At 38.4% G+C, this 27,667-nt stretch overlaps 1 protein-coding gene across 2 annotated transcripts in view; it reads left to right on the top strand.

The window, feature by feature from the left end:
* OBI1 (ORC ubiquitin ligase 1) overlaps window positions 1–25,192 on the top strand; it is a 45,196-nt gene extending 20,004 nt beyond the window's left edge. For both annotated transcript variants that reach the window (XM_059042369.2, XM_059042370.2), the window contains 2 exons: window positions 3,463–3,551; window positions 22,434–25,192. In XM_059042369.2, coding sequence (XP_058898352.1) covers window positions 3,463–3,551; window positions 22,434–23,949 — 1,605 coding nt within the window. In that variant the 3' untranslated portion in view covers window positions 23,950–25,192. The remainder of the gene's footprint in view (window positions 1–3,462; window positions 3,552–22,433) is intronic.
* The last annotated feature ends 2,475 nt before the right edge of the window (window positions 25,193–27,667 follow it).

Here is a 27,667-nt window from a genome sequence, read left to right as displayed (position 1 = left end):
ACGTTTAAGGTAATTATCGATATGTATTTTCCTGTTACCATTTTCTTAATTGTTTTGGCTTTGTTTTTGTAGGTCCTTTTCTTCTCTTGTGTTTCCCACTTAGAGAAGTTCCTTTCGCATTTGTAGTAGAGCTGGTTTGGTGGTGCTGAATTCTCTTAGCTTTTGCTTGTCTATAAAGCTTTTGATTTCTCCATCAAATCTGAATGAGACTCTTGCTGGGTGGAGTAAACTTCGTTGTAGGTTCTTCCCTTTCATCACTTTAAGTTTATCATGCCACTCCCTTCTGGCTTGTAGAGTTTCTGCTGAGAAATCAGCTGTTAACCTTATGGGAGTTCCCTTTTATGTTATTTGTCATTTTTCCCTTGCTACTTTCAACAATTTTTCTTTGTCTTTAGTTCTTGCCAGTTTGATTACTATGTGTCTTGGTGTGGTTCTCCTTGGGTTTATCCTGTATGGGACTCTCTGTGCTTCCTGGACTTGGGTGGCTATTTCGTTTCCCATGTTAGGGAAGTTTTCAACTATAATCTCTTCAACTGTCTTCTCGGGTCCTTTCTCTCTCTCTTCTCCTTCTGGGACCCCTATAATGAGAATGTTGTTGCATTTAATGTTGTCCCAGAGGTCTTTTAGGCTGTCTTCATTTCTTTCTATTCTTTTTTCTTTATTCTGTTCCACAGCAGTGAATTCCACCATTCTGTCTTCCAGGTCACCTATCCGTTCTTCTGCCTCAGTTATTCTGCTATTGATTCCTTCTAGTGTATTTTTCATTTCAGTTATTGTATTGTTCATCTCTGTTTGTTCTTTCATTCTTCTAGATCTTTTTTAAACATTTTTTGCGCCTTCTTGATCTTTGCCTCCATTCTTTTTCCGAGGTCCTGGATCATCTTCACTATCATTATTCTGAATTCTTTTTCTGGAAGGTTGCCTATCTCCACTTCATTTAGTTGTTTTTCTGGGGTTTTATCTTGTTCCTTCATCTGGTACATAGCCCTCTGCCTTTTCATCTTGTCTGTCTTTCTGTGAATGTGGTTTTTGTTCCATAGGCTGCAGGATTGTAGTTCTTCTTGCTTCTGCTGTCTGCCCTCTGGTGGATGAGGCTATCTAAGAGGCTAGTGCAAGTTTCCTGATGGGAACGACTGGTGGCGGGTAGAGCTGGCTGTTGCTCTGATGGGTAGAGCTCAGTAAAACTTTAATCTGCTTGTCTGCTGATGAGCGGGGCTGAGTCCCCTCCCTGTTGGTTGTTTTGCCTGAGGTGACCCAACACTGGAGCCTACCCGGGCTGTTTGGTGAGGCTAATGGCAGACTCAGGGAGGGCTTATGCGAAGGAGTACTTCCCAGAACTTCTGCTGCCATTGTTCCCGTCCCCACGGTGAGCCACAGCCACCCCCCACCTCTGCAGGAGACCTCCAACTCTAGCAGGTAGGTCTGGTTCAGTCTCCTGTGGGGTCACTGCTTCTTCCTCTGGGTCCCGATGCGCACACTACTTTGTGTGTGCCCTCCAAGAGCGGAGTCTCTGTTTCCCCAGTCCTGTTGAAGTCCTGCAATCAAATCCCGCTAGCCTTCAAAGTCTGATTCTCTAGGAATTCCTCTTCCCATTACTGGACCCCCAGGTTCGGAAGCCTGACGTGGGGCTCAGAACCTTCACTCCAGTGGGTGGACTTCTGTGGTATAAGTGTTCTCCAGTTTGTGTGTCACCCATCCGGCAGTTATGGGATTTGATTTTACTGTGATATCGCCCCTCGTACCATCTCACTGTGGCTTCTCCTTTGTCTTTGGATGTGGGGTATCTTTTTTGGTGAGTTCCAGTTTCTTCCTGTCAGTGATTGTTCAGCAGTTAGTTGTGATTCCAGTGTTCTAGGAAAAGGGAGTGAGAGCATGTCCTTCTACTCCGCCATCTTGAACCAATCCTGGACTTTTTTTCTAATGTTTCCAGGGCTAAGTGAGTTTTGAACAATTATGAAGCCAGTGTTGAGAATGCAAAATATAATAGTTAGCTGAAGTCTTCATTACTCTTTTAGGTGCAACAAATAGGCATAACTCTTCCCTTTGTAACTTTACCCACCTGATTCTCCTGAACTTGAAACTATCTCTACTAGTTGAGGAACTAGCCAGCCCATAAAGAGAATCTTAGAGAGCCACAGGACTGGTGAGAGACCTTGACAGAGGGGATGGAGGAAAGAAATCAAATGAGGTTCTAATTTAAGCCTGTCATTCATCATCAAAGAGCATTCACTAAGTGCCTCCTCTTATGAGGGCTTAATTCATTGTGTGTATGAGGAAGTAAATTACTTTTCCTGTGTCTTCAGAGGGACAGTAATGGTATTTATCAGGCACTTAAAGAATTAACCCTCCACAATCCTGGTTGGTTTGCACCCATGAAGATAAACGGTGCTCAGAACTCAAAAGGAACCTAGATTAGTCTAAGTGAGAGAGTTAGGCTTGGTGCCCAGAAGAGTGTCCTCTGTCCTGCTTTTCTTGTCATCCTCTTGGAGCATTTGTGTGTTGCTGGGCAAATAATATAGTCAAAAGTTCTAGAAATTATTGGTCAGATTTTTAAAATCTGTTTTCAAGTTTTCCTGGTTTAAACCTGTTTCTTGACAAATGTTCTTGTGACCCCTTCACTTTGAATGTTAATGTTCTAGTCAGACAATGAATTTCTCTTGCCAGGTTGGTAACATTGGTTCCTAGTCTAGGGAGTCTTATTTTTTGTTGGAATTGAAAAACACAATGACTAGGGGGTTTAAATGAAGTAGCTTTTAAGAAGACTACAGTAGACACACTACTTTTTTGGGCTGTCAAGAATCAATATTGAGCTTCTAGATTTTCTAGCACTTAATGTTTTGTCAGGCAGTTTTTAGGTATCATAGAACTCAAAAAAGAAAATCATACTTGGGATTTTTCTTTTTAATTAAAAGAGAATCCATAGAATTTATTAGAAAACATTGATTCAATTCTGAGAGTCCCAGAAGTTGTGAGCCATAACATTTGAGAAAGCCATTTTGAAGAAAGCAAGCTATGTTATCACTAAAAACCATTTTTAAATAGCAACCAAAAATCAATCTCATAGCTCAAGATTCTTAGCATTAGTTTTGTGAATAATTGCATGTGGTATAATGTTATCATGCTTAGAGTATTCAGTTATGTGAAAAAGGAAAAGAAAAAAACATATTTACCATTAGTTTAGTCCCTTAATGACTCTAAGCTGACTAACATAGTTCCGTTTATTTCCCTGGATAGGGGATTTGCAGAGTGCTTGGGGAATATGGATTAAAAATGCTTGGTTGTGTTCACAGTTTCAGAAGTCATTCCCAATGGTGATTTTAAGCTTCTGAAGACATGTTCTAGTATTCAGTTTTCTGATATTGTTGCTCTAAAAAATACAGATGGCTCATGTCATTATTTTTACAAGGCACTTTTGTTTTAACTTGTGCTTAATTATTTTCAACACTTTTTTTTTTTTCTAAGGCAAATAAAAAATTGAAATTGGAAAATGGTGGCCTGGTGAGGGAGAATTTACGACTGAAAGCTGAAGTTGATAACAGATCACCCCAGAAGTATGTATTTTGCTAACAGAGCAATGTTTCAGGTTATGTCAATGTTTTAGAATAAGCTGCTGTTATAGTTTGTTTGTCATTTGACTCTTTTCATTGAAGCATGTAAGTTTAAATAGAATGTCTTACCTCTAAACATCAAGTGTATACTTATGTTACTGGTAAAATCTTAGTCTTAGTTAAGGCTAGTGTTGAAGAAAAGATTTCCCTCTTATCCTTTTTCCGTATCTAATTAGCAAGAGGATTGTTTTATGTGACCTAAGATAGGTGAGCCTTCACTTGGTTTTACATGTAACTGTTTAGTGGTCCTAACAAAGAGTAGGGAGAGTAACATAATACCCTTTAGACGTTTTCTGAAATAATCATAGTTAAAATTCATATAGGTACAACAACCTGTGATGTAGAACTATTATTATTCTCCATTTACAGATGATGAAATGGAGGCATAGAGATCAAATTAATTTTTCTAAATCTGCAGTGCTAGTAAGTGGTGGAAATAGGATTTGAACCAATGTAGTCCAGCCCTGGAATCTGTGTTCTGTTACATTACATTGAAAACTATTACACTACCCATTACACCAAAAAGCCTATCTGAAATAGGATTTTAAGGCATCATTTGTTGAATTTTGGGCTGATTTGAACTATACAATTAAATGAATTTATTCTTTTATGATGGGATAGTTTTCATTCCATTCCAAAAGGTAAGCAGTTGGAACTACTGACCCACTTAACAGTTAGTTTAAAATGATAAGAAACCATTGAGCATTAAGACTTGAAGATTGAGAAAAGATGGGAGACAGTGCTTAAGGTTGTTATTCTTCTAGGAAAAAAAATGACAAGTGAAAAGAGAATATGGCCTCCATCCCTCTGAGGAGTGGCATATCAGAACTCCACACTTTCTTCCCATCCAACCATTAGACTTCATTTTTTCCTAATGGAAAAAGACAAAGACAGTCATAAACAAACAGTGGAAATTTATCCTACCAGAGGTAGTTCTCTACTTGTCATTTGAAAAGGATAAAATATTGCCTTCAGTAAAACAAGTGTAGTATCAGGAAATGGTAGAAATAAACCATAATTACTCAAAGCAGAGATAACTAACCAATAGAGAAAGAAGCATAGCTTTTACTTTTAAATAGTTCCTTCCCCTTTTTTCTTTCACTTCAGATAATGTCCTACTTTAATGAATTAGTGAAATAAAGTTAAGAAGTGTTGCCATTATTATATGGCGGTTTGAATCTCTGCTTTTCTCATTTATTGGCAGCTTGCCTTGCCAGTCTTAGTAATGCTTGTCCATTAGCCATTTCCCACGGCAGGCTGAATGGAACTAAAGCCATTTTGTTTGTAGCTTTTATTTCTTGAAAAGTTGCCCACCAGATTTCAGATTTCATACTAGGCACCAGGATGTGTTTTTAAATAGCCATGACTCCCACCTGATAAACAACTGAAGAATCTTATCCAAAGAAACCTCACTGCTGTCTATTCTAACAACCACACTTCTGAATCCCATATAACTTTGGGATTTGCTATCTTTAACTTCCATTCCTTCCCTTCACGGGAAGGGAACAGTTTCACTTAAAAAACGATTTGAACTGACCCCTATTCCTGATCAATTTGCAATACATTGAGGTATTAAAAGCATGGCTTTTGATTTATAGCCTTGTTTACTCTGCATCACCAGACCCTAGTGGGATTCAGAGAGAAGCTGATCACAGCTGAAAATACCCAGATCTGGTCCACCTGAAGAGAGCTCCTATTTATATTGAAAAGAATATGAAATTTCAAGAGTTTAAAAGTAAATGCAAGCAAATAAAAACCATCTATTCCATTTCATTCCCTTGATTAGGAAGTGCCTTGAACAAATTACTTTTCTCTTGTCTACTTGGTTAGGAAGTGCCTTGACAAATTATTTTTCTCTTGTCTACTTAGTAGGTGTCAAGGTATACTTTTTATACACATGACCTTAGTTTCTGATGTATCTTTCAGGTTGTGCAGACATAGTCTACAAATCATGCAGAGGAGAGAGCTTTAAAATTTAGATACTAGAGAGGAAAAAAATTAGGAAGGTATATTTGTTAGCGTGGACTGCCATAACAAAATACTATAGACAGGGTGGCTTAAACATTGGGTATTTATTTTCTTACAGTTCTCGAGGCTAGAAATCCCAGATCAAGGTTCAGCAATTTCGGTTTCTGGCAAGGGCTCTCTTTTTGGCTTTGCAGACAGCTGCCTTCTCACTATGTCTTCACATGTCAGAGAGAGAGAGAGAGAGCATGCACACTGTGGTCTCTCTTCTTCTTATGAGGATGCCAGTCCTATTGGATTAGGGCCTCATCTTTATGGTCTCATTTAACCTTAATTACCTCTTGAAGACCCTGTCTCTGAATATAGTCACATTGGGGTTTAGGGCTTCAACAAATGAATTTGGCGGGGAAGTTGGGAACACAATTCAGTCCATAGCAGAAGGTATTTCTTTTTAGGACACTCAAGCAGACATCATGCTATAGCCCCAAAGCTAGACTAACATCTGGTGTCAACAAGAGGGACTTAGACATTTACATTGGTCTCAAGTAGATAGTATTGTATAAAAGTAATATATTTTATAATTTTTAAAAACAGTGCTATAATCTTTAAAATGAAATCTGGATTATCATTTATCTCCTCTGCTATTGTTTTTCTAGTCTATCTTTTACCCTCCATTATATCCAGTCTTAAAGTGTAGCTGGATATTTTTCCTTTCTCAACTTTAACTTAAAAGCCCTTTTGAGCAGTGTGGCAGATACCCTACTAATCATACTCTTCTAGGTTTCAATAATATCCATTCCATTCCTTGTCCAAAAATTCATTGTCTCGATATCTAAACTGGTGGTCCAGAAAAATGCGATCTTTTTCTTTGACTTGATGTAACCAAAGACTTCCTGAATTTGTCTGTCTTCTAATTTGTTTCACCTGGAGAAAGCCGTCTGTTTGCCCTTTCAGTTTTCTCTAACATGGACTCCTAAGAGAATCAGATTTGATATTCAGAACTCAAGAGGTGGTGGTAATGTCCTTTAGTTTACAAGACTGTTATATGAAGAAAACTTACTCTCCCAACCAACTGAGAAATACTAAAAGTTTATTTACTTGACAGTATCCTAGGTGCTTTGAACTATACAAAATAAATACTCTTTCTGACCCCTAAAGTAGGTTAGGTTCCCTTGCTGTAATTTCTCTTACTACCTTGTACTTTCCCTTTTTAGCACATATCCCAATTACTAATAATTAATGTTTTGTGTAATTATTTGTTTCATGTTCTTCTGTTTGAGTAAGGACTATAGGTTTATTCATGGTTGTAGCCCTGCATTTTATAGCGTTCTGGCTAATATTCTGCTCCTAGTATATATTTGCTGAGTAAATGAATAAGAACGTAGCTCCCAAGACTATGAGAAAACAGACAGACAAATCCAGAATATGGTATAGTCAATTGGAAAAATGACCAGATTTCTTCATTAAATCATTGGCAAAACGGGAGGGGAAACCTCCCGTTTTTTTTTTTTTTTTGATTTACAATAAAAGAGGACTAAGAGATATAATAAGCAAATGCAGTACATGGATTTTGTTTGGATATTGATTAATAACAAATGTCAGAAGACATTTTTGAGGCAATTGGATATATTTGAATATGAACTAGCTATTAGATGATACCAAGGAATTACTGTTAATTTTGTTTAGGTCTTATGGTTATTTAACAAAATGTCCATGTTTTCTTTAGAAATACGTACAAAAATATGAGCTATAATATATTTTAACAAAAAAAGGGATATATATATATATATATATGTGAAATGAGGCAAAATCTTGATAATTCTTGAATGTGGGTGATGAGTATATGGAGTTATTACTGTTCTCTGATTAAAACCAAGAAAACATAGTCCTTGCTTCCAGGAAGTTCATAATCTAATGAAGACAAGAGAAAAAAATACATGAAACAATTAAATACTAAATAGTTACTAAGTCAGATAGCAGAGACGGCAGTATGAGTTCAGAGAATGACCAGTTGGTTGGAGTGATGAGAGTCTTTATCTAAGAGGCAGGACTTGAGCCCAGCTTTGAAAGATGGGGATTTCAGTGAAGAGGAAGGCATTCTGAGCAAGAGGAAACAGCTTGAGCAGTTAGGAGTATTAAGAGGTCCCTTCAGCTCTAGTTCCTTGTCTCCAGAGCAGCCACAAGTCATGCTCAAGAAACACAGTGGCTTCCTTCTCAAACGCAGCAGAGCAGAGGTCCTCTGTGTAATTTGTACACCTCTCCATCGTGACCGTCACCATCCCACTTAAACAGCTGGTTAGCACAATTCCACTGCATCTAGCACTCCACTACATTCTGCTCTAAGCAGAAAAGCCTGTTCTCAGTCTCCTGTTTAATGGGGAATGCCACGTGTCACACCTCCACATGATAAGAAACAAGAATAAGAAGCTGAAGGGAGGACTTTAGAATTGCATTTCTCTATTCCTAAACTGTGCCAGGAAGTGTGATATATTTGTCCATGATAGAGAGAGGAGTTCCTTAGTGATTTTTTTCACTCGAAGGGGTATGAAGAATTGATTTGAGAGTCCCATGCCCTCTCTCTGAGATCTCTCTGTTCAGTTGTGACATTTTTTTTTGCTCTAGTCACGCTAGGCAGAGTTTGTGCCATGTTGCCACCTATTATGAGGCTTTAGCAGAGCAGATGTCCATGCCCTTAGCTTCTAACTTACCTTAAAGCATAGGGTATAAAGCTCGATATACAAAATTCCATAGGTCATTTAAATCAAACCTGGTTATAATTGGATTAATGGCTTTCCTTTCTATAAATATGTGTTTGGGAATGTCATTGTATCTTTACAATGACATGGTAAAGTGTCAATGTAAAGTGTCAATCTCACCCACAATGAGATCTGTGGGTTTGATAGTATGGTAGTGTTAAGCATCATTTTTACTGCCCAGCAGCCCCAAGGCTTATCATTATGGACCAGTCTTCACCCATGCCTCAGCTCCTTCTGGGGGAAGATAAAAGCTCCAGATACTCTCTAGATGGTGAGCAGTATTTCCTATTATTAGTACATGAAAAAAGTGCTCTGGAGGAGGAAAGAATAGACTTCATAAGTCATAACCTGCACGTTCTTCCCTTCTTGCTGTATTTGTGTTCCTTGAGCGGTCTTATCAACTCCCATGGCTTTAATAATCATCTACTTGTATGTCAGAGATTACAAAACAAAATCTAAATCTTTGGCCTTGTCTTTTCTCCTAAACTGTAGTTTAGTGTTTCCATCTATCTATTTTATACTTTCACTCAAGATCCTATACCTTAAATTCACCACAAAGCACAGTAGTTAAATAAATGCTTAGTTCTGGAGACAACAGTACCTGGATTCAAGTTTCCCTGCTTCCACTCTGTCTCTCTTTTTCCTACCCAGTTCATTTTCACCATGCTCAAAATTGCTTTTTATAAAGTATATATCACACTATTAAATCTCCTATCGAAACTATCCAGTATTTTCCTAAAATAAAATCCAGACTCTTCACCACCTAGTCTATGCTTGCTTATTCCACTTCATCTCATTCTCATTCCCCCAGCTAATCCTGCTCTAGCCATACTGGTCTTCTTCTGTTTCTAAAACATGCTGGACTTTTTCCCTCTGCTTAGAATGTTTTGCTTCCACATTGTTATGCGGCTGTCTCCTTTTGTCATCAGAGTCAGAAAGGCTTTTCCTGACCATTCAATCTAAAGCAGCCCTCTGAGGTTGTCCTTATGACCTTACTCTTGTGGAGTTTAGAGTGGAGAAGACAGAACAAGAGGTCAAGCAACTAAACAAACATGGTAATTTCAGTGATAAAGGCTAAGACAGTAATACTGTAACATTGGTTGTGCATTAACTATGGGCTCTGTTATAAGTACATCTCAAGTTTTGACTCATTTAAACCTCACTGGAACCTGTAAGATAGGTACTACTACTGACCACATTTCACAAAAGATAAAAACTGAGATACAAAAAGTTTAAATATCTTCCCCCAAATCACAGCTCTAGTAAGTAGACATAGCCAGAGTTCAGTTCTAGAGTCTGGCTCTGGAGCCTGTGCTCATAATCACATGCTATATTGCTTCACCGTGCCATGATTTTATCACTATGGTTAAGAAAACATAGGCAGAATGCTCTGTGACATAAATCACAGCAAGATCCATTTTGACCCACCTCCTAGAGAAATGGAAATAAAAACAAAAATAAACAAATGGGACCTAATGAAACTTAAAAGCTTTTGCACAGCAAAGGAAACCATAAGCAAGATGAAAAGACAACCCTCAGAATGGGAGAAAATATTTGCAAATAAAGCAACTGACAAAGGATTAATCTCCAAAATATACGGGCAGCTCATGTAGCTCAATATCAAAAAAGCAAACAATCCAATCCAAAAATGGGCAGAAGACCTAAATAAACATTTCTCCAAAGAAGATACACAGATTGCCAACAAACACATGAAAGGGTACTCAGCATCACTAATCATTAGAGAAATGCAAATCAAAACTACAAAGAGGTATCATCTCACACCAGTCAGAATGGCCATCATCAAAAAATCTACAAACAATAAATGCTGGAGAGGGTGTGGAGAAAAGGGAACCCTCTTGCACTGTTGGTGGGAATGTAAATTGATACAGCCACTATGGAGAACAGTATGGAGGTTCCTTAAAAAACTAACAATAGAACTACCATATGACCCAGCAATCCCACTACTGGGCATATACCCTGAGAAAACCATAATTCAAAAAGAGTCATGTACCACAATGTTGATTGCAGCTCTATTTACAATAGCCAGGACATGGAAGCAACCTAAGTGTCCATTGACAGATGAATGGTTAAAGAATATGTGGCACATATATACAATAGATTATTACTCAGCCATAAAAAGAAACGAAATTGAGTTATTTATAGTGAGGTGGATGGACCTAGAGACTGTCATACAGAGTGAGTAAGTCAGTAAGAGAAAAACAAATACCGTATGCTAACATATATATGGAATCTAAAAGAAAAAAAAAATGGTTCTGAAGAACCTAGGGGCAGGACAGGAATAAAGACACAGATGTAGGGAATGGACTTGAGGACACAGGGAGGGGGAAGGGTAAGCTGGGACGAAGTGAGAGACTGGCATGGACATGTATACACTACTAAATGTAAAATCGATAGCTAGTGGGAAGCAGCTGCATAGCACAGGGAGATCAGCTCCGTGCTTTGTGACCACCTAGAAGGGTGGGATAGGGAGGGTGGGAGGGAGATGCAAGAGAGAGGGGATATGGGGATATATGTATATGTATAGCTGATTCACTTTGTTATAAAGCAGAAACTAACACACCATTGTAGAGCAATTATACTCCAATAAAGATGTTTAAAAAAAAAAGTAAGGAAGTAGAAGGTGCAGAAGCAAAGGGCTGCTTCAGCCCTCCCACCCTTCTCTTTCTTTAATGTTTAACAGTGACTTTATGAGGTGAATGCTTGAAAGTATTAAACATTAAATTCAATGTATTTCACATTAATGTTTGCAAATACATTGTTAGCAATTCTTAAATATTTCAGATCAACTAACTTGAAGTGCAGAAGGCTTGTTCTTAAATAACTCTTCTGAGGTGACATGAAAACTGAAAGCAGCCTATGACTTGAGTCCAGCCTTGCTGCCTATGTCCTTCACTTGCAAAACCCCAGCACCGGAGAGGCACCTGATAAATACTTGCTGAATAATTAAATAAGTAGATAAATAACATTTGATAAATTACTTGACCTGTTGGGGCCATTGCTTTCTTTATATAAAATGTGGATAATGTACTGTTTTGAGGATTAAAGGAAATAATTGTATGTCCTTGGCACAGCATGTAACACAAAGAGCTGGTAGAGGTTTGTGTCTAAATAACTGTATCCATTATCCATCCCACACAAAAGATTGTTTATCCTCTTGCTTTGTTCCTATCCTCCTTCATGGCTTTACTACTCGTCCGGTTGCCTAAGATAAAAACTTCAGTCTTCCTGTTTCTCCACCCCTTGTCCTCACCCCATACCTAACTGTTCAGTGTATTCTATCCTACCTATTAAATGCCTCGGTAACGCATCTTCTTCTTGTTCCCACTAGTTTAGATCCACATGATTTCGTGCTTAGCCGATTTTAACAACCTTCCGACTGATTGCTCTTCTTTTCCTCTCTCAACCCTGGAGCATCTGCTTTATTGTTGACTGAATTCTAAAATATAACTTTGATCATCTCCCTGCCTTGCTTAATAACCTTTGGTGATTTCCCATTGCTCACAAATTGAAGCCCAAATTTCTTAGTATAGTGTGGAAGCTGTTTTACTAATATGATTTCGGCTTATTCTTCTTAGCACCTCTCCAACCTTCTTCTTCTTATACTGTGCTGTGGCCATGCTGATGACATGTACCTTTGCTCATGTCTTTTCCTTTGCCTTCCCTGGTCCTCTCCATTAGCCTCTCTGTTTTTATTCTGCCTGGTTAATCCCTACCCATCCTTTGAGATCAAGCCCAGTTGTCATTTTGTCTACGAGACCCTCCGAGATTTCCAAGATGGTTCTTTCATCATACTGTTTTAAGGATTATATCGTATACTGACCAGCTGACTGTCATGCTCAGTTAATCTACCAGCTCCTTGGAACTAATACATTTTTTTTTTGGCCTCACCACACGGCTTGCGGGATCTTATTTCCCCAACCAGGGATCAAACCCATGCCCCCTGTGATGGAAGCACAGAGTTCTAACCACTGGACTGCCAGGGAATGCCCAAGACATGTTTTTTTTTTTTTAATGAACTCTGTATAAAGTGTGTGTGTACTCTGTGTGTATCTGTATAAAGTGTAAGTGTTTGTGTGTGTGTGTGTATTTTTCCTCTGGGACATGGCAGAAGGAAGGAGTCCTTACACTCTAATACTTTATACTGCTGCTTGGAGGGAACTGACCAGGGAATTAAGATCTTGAGCTTTCTTGAAGCTTAAGGTATATAGGGTTTAAGAGGGCAGAAAGTCAGAGAGATTCTTGGCATTCTCCAAATGAGGAGAGTAGAGGAATTTCCTGAAGTTTTCCAAGATTTTACTAGAGATTAAGAGATAGAAAGAGGAAGAGAAGGGCTTCCCTGGTGGCACAGTGGTTAAGAATCCACCTGCCAATGCAGGGGACACGGGTTCGAGCCCTGGTCTGGGAAGATCCCACGTGCTGCGGAGCAACTAAGCCCATGCGCCACAACTACTGAGCCTGTGCTCTAGAGCCCACGAGCCACAACTACTGAGCCCACGTGCCACAACTACTGAAGCCCACATGCCTAGAGCCTGTGCTCCACAACAAGAGAAGCCACTGCAATGAGAAGCCTGTGTACCGCAACAAAGAGTAGCCCCTGCTCGCCACAACTAGAGAAAGCCCACGCACAGCAACAAAGACCCAACACAGCCAAAAATAAATAAAATAAATAAATTGAAAAAAAAAAAAAGAAAAGAAAGAGGAAAAGAGGAGGTAGTGTCAGGGCTTGCCTGGCTCCAGGACGATGTTTCTGGTCTGAGTCGCCTTACTGGAACCAGGTTTTCCTGCCCTTACCTGTCTCCATGCTGACAGTGAGCTGTGCCCCTTCCTGGTTCACAGGTCTGCTCTTCCTAAACTGTGTCTCAAGATGTGCCAGTACTACACCTGGCTTTCAGCTTCCTCAGCAGCATCTCTGCTCTTGCTAGCCTTGGCTGTTCTCTCTTCTTGACCTTTTCTGGCCTTTTTTGTTTCTCACGGTTCTGCTCTGACAAATGCCATGATTCCTGGTATTTGACCCCAGCCTGATCCATTGACTGATTCTGCTGTGCCCTTTGGTTTTCCCGGAAGGGGAACTTGTAGACTGTCAGGGGAGCCTGATGATACCCTGGGGCCAGACTGTGACAGCTGGGTGTGCGCAGGCTCCTCAGCTGCCTGAGGGGCCCTTCTCTGGATATTCAGCTAATTGGGGGTGGACAGTTAACTGCAGTTTTCTGTCAACTTGCCTTTATTGTATTGATAAGATATTTGAGGAGCCTGTAGTGCATGCTAATGACTAAGCGGTGAGGTTGTCAGAAATACTATGAACTGCGTGAGAACAAGAATAATGTCTTCTACTCCTTTTGTTTTCCTTCCTCATCACCTCTCAGCATGCATTAGTCCTCAATAACTATCATCTGAGCAATAATTATAGAGTGGCTGGATCACAGTTTTTTGTTTTATTTTGTTTCGTGTTCTTCATGCTGAGAGAGAGAGATTGATTTAACTATAGTGAAAAATGTATAGATACTATTAGTTCAGAGATTTTTAAGTATGCTTTTTATCACCCAACAACAGTTGCATTCTTTTATACTATTGAGATTTTATTGTTGTTAAGGTTAGTATATTTGGGGAAAAGGTATAAATCCTTTATTCCTCTGAGAACTGTAAAAAGATATGAAATAGCATGTCTCAAGGTTCTCTCCTTCCATGAAAGATTAAGATCGCCATTTATGTCATGTCAACTTTGAGGCTGATCTTTTAGGGCAGAAAATTAGGGCATTTCTGCATGGAATTGAAATGAGATATATTTATCAAATTGAATGGAATTTATTCCACAGTAAAAAGAGTAGTCCATCTTCAGGCAGTGAATATAGATGTGGGTTAGCCCTTTTTACAGACTTAACCACAAAAATGAACCTGTTCCTCTTCAATTTACATATGCTGCCCAGCACTTGGGGTGTTTTCTATTAAGAATTTCTAGGTATCGCAGCAAGAATTTCCACCACAATTTTTAAATACAAATGCATGGTTAATTCAATAAAATAAACACACACAAAAAACCTTCTTTAAAATTGTGTTAATAATACGAGCTTTTTTTTTTTTGGCTGCGTTGAGTCTTCGTTGCTGCCTGCGGACTTTCTCTAGTTGTGAGCGGGAGCTACTCTTCGGTGCAGTGCACAGGCTTCTCATTGCTGTAGCTTCTCTTGTTGTGGAGCACGGGCTCTAGGTGTACAGGCTTCAGTAGTTGCAGCATGCGGGCTCAGCAGTTGTGGCACACGGGCCGTAGAGTGCATGGGCTTCAGTAGTTGTGGCGTGTGGGCTCAGTAGTTGTGGTGAACGGACTTAGTTGCTCCATGGTATGTGGGATCATCCCAGACCAGGAATCAAACTCGTGTCCCCTTCATTGGCAGGCGGATTCTTAATCGGTGTGCCACCAGGGAAGTCCCCGAGCTATTATTTTTAAACTCTGTTCTCTGTTTGAAAGCTTGCCAATCAGACTCTACCTTAATTTTTAAACAGGACTTTTGGGAGGTGGAGGAAGGAGGAATGGCTGGCTGCAAGGGCCTTAATTCTTTGTCTAGTTCCACTGTCCATGTGACCTTTGTCTTTAGGGGGAAATTGTGGCCTTTTTTTATTCCAGATATTGGAGCCCTTTCTGTTTTGTGATAAATATAACAATATAAGATGCAATATAACATAGCTTGTGTTTTTTATTCCTATTAGAACCTAGATAAGTTAAGTACCTATGTGATATTTAGGTCCTAAAATTATACATTTAAAATTTTGCTCATTTCACATTGGTAGCTTTGTTTCCTTGTAGTTGAAGATGCCTGCTGATTGTGCATGAGGTAGACAAGAAGATAATGTATGCTTTTTATACATAGCACAATTAAAGATGGAGCTTCCAGTTTATGGTTCTGGTTCAGATTTAGTATTCATATCTCTGGTTAAAATGGTCACCCTTTCTGGGTTGGCATTTGCCAGGTTGATCTGTCTGTGCTATAGTTTCCTGCAAGGCCATTTTAATAAATGATCTTTGGAAGTTTGCAAAGACTCTTGAACTTATGTCTAGAACATAATAGGTGTTTGATAAATATTTATTGGCTTTGTGCATACGTATCTGAATGTATTTCTACATCTTGTTATTTCCTCTCCATATTTCTAATGCAAATGTATGTATTAATAAATACTACAACAGTTCTAGTCCCTTGACCATATATTACAGACTTGGCACTCAGTAGACATGCTTGCATTTTGTACTATGTCATAGTATAAATAGGTGCTGACATTACTTAAGAAGGGATCTCATGTTCAAGCATCTCATATGGCTTCATACATGGTGTTTGGACTCAGACAGACTTGGCTTCTTACTGCTTCCTTTCTGCATAACCTGGAAGAGGAGACAACCTTTTTAAACGTCTCATTTTTCATCTTTAAAATAAGAATAATAGATCTTACTTCATAAAGTTAACATGACAGTTAAATTAGGTAAGTTAATATATATCAAGCATATAGCAATGTTCTTGACACAAGTAAACTTTCAATGAATTGTGGCTGCTGCTGTTACTGTCACCAGTGTTGTCGTTAGTAGTCACAGCATTGTGGAAGATTTATCTGTTACATTTACTTTTGGTAATTTCCATCCCCAGAGTTCACTTGCCTTTATTTATTTATTTATTTGGATGTTGGGCCAGGGAATAGAAACATTGTCTTGAGTCTTCAGGAGGGAAGAGGTTTTTCCTGTTCTCTTTTGGTATGCCTCATGTTGTTTAATATATTTTTGTGAACTCAACTAGTGTGACAAGGATTGGCCATAGACAGTACTTTTATGATTAACAAATTCTCTAGGAATGTAACATTTTCATAACTGTTTCATTTTAAACAGAGAAAACTCTCTTGAAGAAACACTGGCAAGTCATCTGGTTCAGCAGTGGATGAAAATGTATAGGGCACTTTCCAAAGCTTCTCTAGTAGTTTAAAGACAGAACTCTTTCCCCCATCCTCCTGATACATACACAGGGATGAGAATAGATATGGGTAACGTACAAACAGCTCATTGGGAGCAGGTGAGAGAAAGGCCCCCCCCACCAAATACAGTTTTGAGCTGCGAACATTGCTGGTCCTCCCTGTATTCTTTCCCTGGAATACGCCTCCTCCCCATCCTGTACACACATGCATATAGCAGAGCACAGCACTGGACCTCCCCCTTTCCTTCCCAGTCCCACCCAAACTCAGATCCTAAAGAGCTCATACTACAAACTACTCACTTAAGTTCTGTGTAATCAAAAAGAGGCATTTGCAAACTTAAGGAATCTTTAACCCATACATTATGCTGTAGGAGAAAATACTTAGGAAACAGAAAGGAACGATAGAAAACTTTTTCCCCTAAAACTTTTATCTCTCTTCCATGTTTTAAGTAAAGAAGATACTTTCCTAGTATCTCCATAAGTCAGGGAAAGAGAAGATACGCAACTGCAGCTATATAGCCAGGCAACTCTGCAATAAAATTTACTGTATGCCTCGGTCATTCTTTTCTTAGATAAATGTAACAGTTCTTTAAAAAACAATTGTTGAGACTCACTTAAGTTGACTTGGTTTTCCCACATACCAAGCATTACTTTAGTACAGGTAATCCTCACTTTGCATGGTTGTATAGAATCATAAAAATGACCATTCAACCTAAAACCATGCAAAGCAATCTCAATAATCAGTGAGAAAAATCAAAGTGTTCTATAAACTTTAATAATTTTTATCAAAACATTAAATCTCTTACTGTCAGTTATAAATGTATATGAAGATGAAAAAATAGTAAAACTGATACTTATTTAGTACATTAATATTTTTATAGTATAATTTAAAACATTAGAAACATTGAGAATTGAAATGTTTTATTTCTTTGTGGAGAATAATTTGAATAGTGCTTGCCTTCTTAGCATGTAGCTTATGATACGAAGGCAGTAACTTTTCTAACGCTTCAACAACTATTCCTAAGTTTGCATCAGCTTTACATTTAATCCTTTTGTGCTTTCAATATTGTGAAATAGCTCCATGTTGCTTTAATGTGAAGTTTTTTGCCAGCCTGTCACTTCCTCTAGACATCTTTATCCTTTTCAACACAGCTACTTTTTTCATTTATGTCAACAATTCACCTTTCCCAAGTTCCTCTGGCTTACCTAGGGTCTCTCAAATAGTGACAGTTTCAACATTCCCACAGTCAGCTATTCTTCTCTACACTTACATTTGATTCTAACTTTATTACTGGCATTAATCACTTTTCCATTTCTTTGCTATACCTCATCTTTGTTGGCTAGTTCTGTCTTTTGATTATCCATGTCATGTGACAGCACAACTATATGTTTTATTGTCTGTGTGTGAAGTGAATAACAGGTGCACAGTCACTTTCAGACTTTGAGAGAAGTGACCTGATTGGTCACTGTTCATGATATATGGTCTGTTGTTTATATAGTGTTTTGTGAACTGAAAAGCTGGCAGTGAAGTCTTACTTTATGCAGCTACTCACAGTTAATATAATGTGGTAAATTTGAACCATGTTGTTCAGTGACTGGTGATATTTAACTAAACTGTGGTAACTGAAATTTGTGCATATTGAAACTATCAAGGACCTCGATATTGAAGACCTATCAGGTAGGCTGTATCACAAAAGTCTGGTCCAGATCCAAAGACTGCTTTCACTTTGTTTCACTCTTACCTCAGGTAGTAAGTAAGGAAAAGATATAAAATCAAAGGTACATGGAAGGCAGAGGGGCTCACTTCCTCAGAGCCCCTCTTGTTCCTCAAGAAGATGTTTCTGAAGTTTGGTGGTCCCAGCAACCCACTGGGCTTTGCTGCATTAATCCCTTTTGTTGGGGCTGCCATTGAGAACTAGAGGGGCAAAGTAAATTACTCAAGTTTCACAGCTAGTTAATGGCTGCATAGCACTAGAGGTTAATTCTTTTGACACTTGGTTCTGGCATTTATTCTTTTACCACATTTGCTTTCTTCTGACACCCTTCAAACACGTCCTGTTCCTCCTATGTGATGAGCTATGAGAAAATGTGGTCTTGGGAACTTATCATTATTAGAGATGCCCTTACTCTAGTTATAATACCTCAGAGGTCAAACCAATAGGGCTTTTCATTTCTCTTACTTCTAGTAGGGACAGGACCGATCTCGTACCTATGTAGCTTTTTGAACAGGGGAGCTGTCAGCCAGAATGTATACAGCAGTTAATGTTGCAAGATGAAAAATGCTTTAAGCTTCTCCTTAGATTTTAGCAAAGCACACTTCTGATATCAGATGCAGCGCCCCCAAACTGCTTTATGTTTTCTCTGACATAATGAAGCCCTTGGCCATCGCTGCTGCTTTGAAAATCAAAGCCTTCTGGTCTCTAATGGAATGTTTATAAAAATACTCCATTTTGAAATTTGTGCAGGAAAAGGAAGTGTGGTAAATGATATTAGAAATCCCTCTGGCTTGCCTTGGCATTGATTCATTTAATGTTATGTAGTCTGGAAATATCTAGAATTAGTGTGACTAAGTATTAATACCCAAAGTTAAATAAGCTCTTATCCTCATTGTTTTCATCCATGCAAGTACAGCATCAGGTGTGCATCTCTAATTGTTATTTCTATATGATCAAGTAAATTGTCTCTTGCCAAATTTAATATTGGTATCTAGGGTAAGCTAAAAATATGTCAAAAGTCTCATCTGTTTGCATTCTCTTGCTAAGGTGAAAGTGGAAAGTTTTTTTGCATGGAGTAGAGTATAGAACAGCAAGCCTGTATGATAAAAAGAACTATACTGTGTATGTATGTCATTCTCTGTTGCTTTCCCTGATGTCAGTGAAAAAAAGAAAATAAGCAGTCAAACGTATGAAACATTTAGTTTAGTAATATAGTGACTCATAATACTTACATGTGAAAGAGGCCCAAGGACCTTTGGATTATCCTGTGATGTTGGCTCTGTCTTTATGTAAGGCACTGATGTATCTTAAAGTAAGAAAATAACATCTATTCAAAAAATATTTAATGAGAAACTACTGTGTACTGAGAATTGTTCTAGGGAGCTAGCCATAATTCCTGCTTTCCTGGAGCTTATACTGTAATGGGGAAGAGAGAGACAGAAAACAGATAAGCTACATGGACTGATAAATTAATTGATCAGTTCATTGGGTTTCACTATATATTTCTTTTAGTTTGCCCACCAGCACAGTTCCCTTATTAGAATGGTAAAAAGGTCTGAATATTTGAAGTGTTATAGACTTGCAGAGTATTGAAATAGAACTTAGGGGAATTGAGGGCATTGACCTTTTAGAAAACAGCCGGCTCCATCAGTGACTCCTCCTTGCTTGTCCCTCTCATATGTGCTTAGTTGCTGGCCTCTGTTGTTAGTTCTCATGGCACTTCAGCTTTCTCTCTGAAGTAATACAAAAAATATACTTAGGCTATCATTTTGACTTCAGCTCAGAACATTTGTTAACTAACTTCTTTTAAAAACATAATAATAAAAAAATTAGCATCTTAAAATGATATTATGTCTGAAATTCCAGACTAAAATCTAGAATAAGAAGCTGCTAATATTTTGGGAAACATTCCTTATTTGTCACTACTTCTAATGTAGGCCTTTGAGTTCCCAAGGACATCCTTTGGTAACAGCTGACTTACTATCTAGTAACATTATTTGATTTTAAACCATTTGATTTTATTTTTCATCTGAGGATAGTTTTTTTTTGTTTTTTTGTTTTTGTTTTTGTTTTTGTTTTGCGGTACGCGGGTCTCTCACTGTTGTGGCCTCTCCGGTTGTGGAGCACAGGCTCCGGATGCGCAGGCTCAGCGGCCATGGCTCACGGGCCCAGCCGCTCCGTGGCATGTGGGATCTTCCCGGACCGGGGCACGAACCCGCGTCCCCTGCATTGTCAGGCGGACTCTCAACCACTGCGCCACCAGGGAAGCCCCTGAGGATAGTTTTATTATAAAAATTGCACTTAAGAAAAAGCAAATTTTGTCTTGGCAAGCAAATTTAAGGCTGTCACTTTTGCTGTTTGCATTAAATAAACATGCTACATAGTTTTTCCATTTAAAAATATGTGGGTTGTTTGATCATGCCAGAGTAGTTACAGTCAAGAACCCACAAATATTTATTTTTTACTTTTTGGCCACACTGCACAGTACGTGGGGTCTTAGTTCCCTGACCAGGGACTGAACCTGAACCCCCTGCATTGGAAGTGGGGAGTCTTAACCACTGGACCACCAGGGAAGTCCCAAGAACTCACAGATGTTTTTGCTGAATGAACTTAAAGATCTTTGTCCACCTTTTAAAATTCTCTTGCAGAAACTACCACTCTGTCAAATACTACATTTACAAAACAAAACATTTTTCTTTGGTGAAAAAGGAAAAACTCCCATCATTCATTTAACTAAATACTCATAGTAAGTAAACTTTGTCTTTAAAACAAGGAGGTTTGTTACTGAAGTTGCTTTTGTTTTTGTTATACCTGTGGTGTTTGCTTTGATTTTTAGAGGTTGAAGGGAGTGTGCTCTTTCTGGGAGATCAGTTAATTGCAGTGAGCAGGTCAGTATTTGGCAACATGTCTTTTAAGGCCCTTTCTAACCCTGAGATTTTATGAATCTATATTTACCTTTGTCCCTGCTTTGTTCCCTTCATGACGAGAGCAGGGATCCTGTAGGCGAGAGCTGGAGAGTGAATTGGGCTACAGTTTAGGAGGAGGTGATGGGCGTTGAGTGAGAGTCATACAACATATAGTTGTTGACGCAAAGAGGTACAGTTACTGGTGGCTTCTTCTCCATTTTAAGTTTTTAATACTTAGTACATTTTCTTAATTGTAATCATTCTTTTGTAATTAGGGAAAAAAGAAAGAAAAAGATAAACCCATAGATTAAAACAATTTTTAGAAGTCACCTTCTCAAGTACCTTGCTTAAAACAGACAATCCCTGAATTCTTCAAGATGGGCCTATATTTAAGTCCTCAAGAAGATGATTAAGAAAAAGCTTTTTAAAAGAACTTTTGTGGAGAGAAGTTATTTTTCATGGGGTTAGAATGTAAGACTTATGTTTGTTGACTCATAAGAAGCAGTTTCCTGAAAGATGAAATTTCCTTTGGTAGTCAGATCAGATAGAATTTAAGATAGATACTTTATGTCCCTTGGAGCTGGGACAGTCTTACTGATCCTTTTATCGTCGGCTCCAAATATACCATGAGCCATACTAGGGGCTCAAAAATTGTTTTCTTAGCTGTACCCCAGTACCCATTCTTAAGGAATAGTGGAAACAAGATAATTCCAAGTGAGAGGAGTGAATTTTTGTTGTGTTCTTTTTCATTTATTCTTCAAAATGTTCCTTTTCAGAAAATGTGAAAATGTTTTTATATGTAATATATTGGAAGCAGAAACATTGACTTTGTATCTCAAAGTTGGAAGAAATGAAATTGATGTCCCACACAATTGTGAAATGCCAAAAATAAGTAGAACTGAAATGAATTAAAGCCGAGTATTCAGAAAGGCCAAGTAAAAACTTCAGATCAAGAGTAGCTATACTTGAAAGGGTCCAAATAAGTATTTAAACCCACTCCTTCTGGAACTGCTAAGATTTCTGCATTTCAAATTGACATTTTATGTTTGACAAGGTGACATTGTATAAGGAATGTATTGTAAAACAGTGCTGTACGATAGGAAAATGATTGAATGTAAATATTTCAAGATGTGGACCACTGTTCAAATGTTATCATAAATCTTTGCCATTGTTTTAGGGTATAACTCTTCATGCATATATGAGCTGAATTGATAGCGCCAGCTCTTCGGAGGGAAATTATCAGTGAGTTTCTGCCTTGCTGCTACTACTAGTATGATTTGACCACAGAAGTATCCTATTAGGTCTTTGCCATTATTATCATATGCTCATTAGTACATAAATGGGGAAACCCTCTTTTGAAGGTACTACATCTGTCATTGCTCTTATCCTGTTCATTGAGTGGTCTGAAGTATCACTGTTATGTGAAATTAGAATGGGCAGAGACAATTTGCACTCAAACTTTGAAAAGGAAAGAAAAAATCTTCAACTATAAGGTTAACGATCCTTCCATCCTTTGCAGGTTTGGAAGGTTTACAGTAGCTGCTCTTCAGTCCAAAGTAGAACAGTATGAACGTGAAACCAATCGCCTCAAGAAAGCCCTGGAACGAAGTGATAAATATATAGAGGAACTAGAATCTCAAATTACACAGCTAAAAAATTCAAGTGATGAGAAGGAAGCTATGAATTCCATTTGTCAGAGAGCACTTTCTACAGATGGCAAGGGGGGCAAAGGCACTGAGGGGGATATGGCATCCAAGAGTCAAGGTGATGGCGCCAGAAAGCAGCTTGGCTCCTCAGCCTTGAATTCACACCTGGCAAAACCCTCTAGCAGTTCTGTCAGACAGGAAAGCACCAGCACAACAGAACCAAATTGTTCTAAGAACAAAGACTTATATCACAAACAGGTGGAAATAATGTTAGATGTGACAGATACAAGTATGGATACTTATTTGGAAAGAGAATGGGGTAATAAGCCAAGTGATTGCGTATCCTACAAAGATGAAGAACTCTATGATCTTCCAGCTCCCTGTACTCCTTTGTCCCTTAGTTGCCTTCAGCTCAGTACGCCAGAAAATAGAGAGAGCTCTGTGGTCAAAGCAGGAGGTTCCAGAAAGCACTCAAACCATCTCAGAAAATTGGTGTTTGATGATTTTTGTGATTCTCCGAATGTTTGTAATAAAGATTCTTCAGAAGATGATAGAAGTGAAAGTGAAAAGAAATCAGAATGTTTTACTTCCCCAAAGACAGGGTTTTGGGATTGTTGTTCCACGAGCTATGCCCCCAGCTTGGATTTTGAAAGCTCAGAAGAGAACACGATAACAAATTGTGTTGGAGAAATTTCTTCAAAATTGAGTGAGAAATCAGGCTCATGTTTATCCAAGAGGTTGAATTCTCTCCGCTCCTTTGAAATGAATCGGACAAGAACATCCAGCGAAGCATCAATGGATGCAGCTTACCTTGACAAAATCTCGGAGTTGGATTCAATGATGTCCGAGTCAGACAACAGCAAGAGCCCTTGTAATAACGGTTTTAAGTCATTGGATTTGGATGGCTTAGCAAAGTCATCTCAATGCAGTGAATTCCTTGAGGAACCAGATAAACTGGAAGAAAGAACTAAACCAAACCTTTCTAAAGGTTCTCTAACTACTGATCAGTTAGAAAATGGAAATGAATGGAAACCCAATTCTTTTTTTCTCCTCTCTCCATCTGACCAGGAAATGAATGAAGATTTTTCACTCCATCCCAGTTCTAACCCAGGAACCAATGAAATCAAACCCCCAAGCTGTTTGTTTCAGACTGAGTTTTCCCAGGGTGTTTTGTTAAGCAGTTCACACAGGCTATTTGAAGATCAAAGGTTTGGGTCATCTTTGTTTAAGATGTCCTCAGAGATGCATGGTCTTCATAACCACCTTCAGTCTCCTTGGTCTGCTTCCTTTGTGCCCGAAAAGAGGAATAAAAATGTGAATCAATCAACAAAAAGAAAAATCCAGAGCAGCCTTTCCAATGCCAGCCCATCAAAAGCAACTAAAAGTTGACTCATTAGAAGGGTGTCATTTATGTTTTTGTCCTGAGAGGAATATAAGATTTTAAAGTTACTTTTTCCCCTCATAAAAGCTCTATACCATTTTGAATTGATAATCTTTCATCAGGTGTCAAGTCAGAATGGTGCATTAGCCCGTACCCAGGATACTTTTGTTCATTTTGAAGAGTTTAGTCTTTTTCATTTTCATTTGGGGATCTTTTTGCCCAGAAAAGGTAGGGTGAGAGTTTCTTTTTAATGAATATTATACGTATCTGGTTTGGGTATATTTTGTTTTCTTGAATCTTGATTTAACTATTCAGGTAGAATGGCCTATTAGTAAGCTTCAGTTATCTTCAGAACTTGGATTTTTTAAATAAAAATTTTGGTGTTGTCCACATACTGCTCATAAGACAGTTGAGTTTCTTTAAAGCTTTTCCTAGGGTGGAAATTATTTTGCCTGCCCCTTTTTATTTATGTTTAGTGGTAGCCTAACTTTTATTCAAGGCCATGATGGAGAAATAGCACTCGAACCTTAGTCCAATGCTCATCTACTTTTTTTTTTTTAGGTGTTATGTATATGTTTGCATTTTTAACATTGTGTTCCGTCCAGTTTTTGTGAAAATGTGTTGCTAGTAGGAAAGAATACATTTTCTATATGAAAATACTTGTTTTATGTCAGGTAGCTTTCATTGACTCATCTTTTTGTGTGTGTTGAAAATCAGAAATTGAGCTTTCTTTAGCAAGAAGTCATGGAACAGTTGTGTTTGGAGGAGCCTAAACATGGTAGCTTCATCTTTTCAGATATACAGGTGCAGAAGCACTCATTGCCAAGTTCTTGATCCAATTATGTCCCAGGGGAACTTTCTTTGGAGTGATAAAGTTCTTGTTTGCATGTTACTGTTCTTCATGGAAACTGTATGCATGGTAGCATTCTTGCTTGCACTGTTTTCCTTACTTAAGAAAAAGAAGTTTCAGTTGGCTAAAAGATTATCTTTTATGTAGGCCCCAAAAAACTTTTTCATGAGGAGTGTGAAGGGGGTGAGAATAGATGAGCTAAGCACAATTTTTAATTTGGACTCTGAAAAGGTATATTATTCTAAACATGTTTGGTATGCCCACATAGGCCTTTAAAAATGGTTTGTATGTTAATGACTTGTTTATCTAATGTGCACTGAACATTTTACATTAATACTGTACTGTTTTACAGTAATACTGCATGCTTTTCTATGTGAATTGAATAAAGGATGTCATAAGCACTGTAATCCTTGATGTTGTCTCATGTTGAATTAGCCTATAAAGACCAGTAAAACTTACCATTTTTTATTGATCTTTTAATATAGGGGTTGGTGGACTATGGCCTGTGGTCCAGATTCTGGCCTGTACCTGTTTTTGTGAAAGGCCTGTAAACCAAAACTGGTTTATAGATTTTTAATGGCTTTTAAAAATCCAAAGAATATTTCACAACACAGGAAAATGATATGAAATTCAAATTTCAGTGCTTTTACATAAAGTATTATTAGAACATGGCTGCACTTATTTTTGTTTACATTTTATCTAGGACTGCTTTTGCACTGAAACAGGAGAGTTGAATAGTCTTAACAGAGACCATATGGCCCACAAAGCCTAAAATATTTACTGTTTGGCCTTTTACAGAAAAATTTGCTGACCTCTGTTATAATAGACTCAGGATTCAACAAAAGCATAAAAGTATAAAAAGTCACTTTTATGATTTGGAGAATCATGACCTCTACTTTTAGAAGTAATAAGAGCCTCCTCCCCCCAAAGAGGCTTTAATATAAAGTGTAATTTTTTTTTTAGAAGATGTTAGGGATAGCAGTTTATTAATTAATTTATTTTTGCTGTGTTGGGTCTTCGTTTTTTTGGTTGCGGCGAGCGGGGGCCACTCTTCATCGCGGTGCGCGGGCCTCTCACTATCGCGGCCTCTGTTGTTGCAGAGCACAGGCTCCAGACGGGCAGGCTCAGTAGTTGTGGCTCACGGGCCTAGTTGCTCCGCGGCATGTGGGATCCTCCCAGACCAGGGCTCGAACCCGTGTCCCCTGCATTAGCAGGCAGATTCCCAACCACTGTGCCACAAGGGAAGCCCTAAAGCGTAATTTTTGTTCTATCATATTTTTTCCAGTAAGTATTTATGCATTACTTTGTCTTTCTGATAATGTTTAAGCTAATGGATACTTTCAGAGATATTGCAGTTTAAATATCTTTGGCAATGTGGATATGCATTTGAAATTCTATTCAATGTAGAAATCTAACATTTTTCTGAATAGAGTAAATTTGGGGGTAAACCTCACTCTAATTCTGTCTGTGACTCTTTTTTTTTTTTACCATGAGTGTGTTAGTTTTTAATACAAACTGACACTGTGCCATGGAAATGCAGAGTGTGTAACCTGATTTATTAGTGCCTAACCGGGTGAGCGTGTCTTTATTGGGCCAGAGTATTTCCTAACTGCTTCAGAAACACTGCTCCGTTCTCTCCAAAACAATATTTCATGTATTATATTAAATTTAAAAGAAACTGACATTCCTCAGTTTAAGGAACTAATCTGCGCAGGATCTGATTTTAATGACACATTCTCTTTTTTTTTTTTTTTTTGCGGGCCTCTCACTGTTGCGGCCTCTCCCGCTGCGGAGCACAGGCTCCGGACGGACGCACAGGCTCAGCAGCCATGGCTCATGGGCCTAGCCGCTCCGCGGCATGTGGGATCCTCCCGGACCAGGGCACGAACCCGTGTCCCCTGCATTGGCAGGCGGACTCTCAACCACAGCGCCACCAGGGAAGCCCTAATGACACATTCTCATTTGTACTCTTAATCTCTTTACCATAATCTGAAATGTCATGACAAATATGGTGGTCTCACTTTAAAATATATCTATTATATATACACACCCTAAAGCAAGACAAATGCTTTTTATTGAAACCGAGTACTTTGCTAACCTGTGTCTCATGTAACCTTCTTTTCAAACTCTGTGAGCCAAGAATTAATTTTCCCCAGTTTACAAATAAGTGAATTGAGCATTAGTTGTCACACAGCTAGAATGGGGTTAGAGCCCTGTCTTGGAGCTGGGCCTCTGACTCCAGACCTTGTACTCTTCCTCCCTCATGCAGGGGATGCATGGGAGTTCATATTTATAGGCCAAAGGATGAATGGGTTTGAAGTTTCCAAGGATTCTTTTTAAAGTAGTATTTTGGCAGTATTAGCATGTTTCTTTTCAAGTAGCATTTAATTCCTGACTGTGTCCTCGATCTAAGTCTGCTACTAAGTGGAAGCTCAGTGATGGGAGTTGTGTGTGTGCCACTTTTAAGTTTATAAAGATTCACATTAACTCTGACATTTAGATGAATTTGCACTAAGGCTATGTTAGAAAAAGATGTACTAGTGATAAAGGGAAAAGACATCCGTTCATGTCTTTATAAAAACAGTATCTTTTGACTGCTCATCTTTTAAAAATGCTATGGCTAAGAGAATGTGACATGATGTTAGATATTATTTTGACATGACCTTTAGTGTTTATCTTTTAATTTTTAAAATCTTCATCCCATCCAAAATGACAAGTCTTTTTCCTGTTCTAATGGATCAACTGAGACTTAAACTGAAAATGTCAGACTTGAAGATACATAGTCCCTTAATTTCAAATCTGCTCTGTTTTCTTCTAAGTTCATTTGTATTTACTCTGTTTTGAAACCTCTAAAGGTACCACTGAACAAGGGAAGA

The sequence above is a fragment of the Kogia breviceps genome, chromosome 16, assembly GCF_026419965.1.
Source record: "Kogia breviceps isolate mKogBre1 chromosome 16, mKogBre1 haplotype 1, whole genome shotgun sequence".
Classification (NCBI taxonomy): Eukaryota; Metazoa; Chordata; class Mammalia; order Artiodactyla; family Physeteridae; genus Kogia; species Kogia breviceps.
Note: the sequence above shows the minus strand (reverse complement) of the source record. Positions and strands in the feature narration are given on the sequence as shown.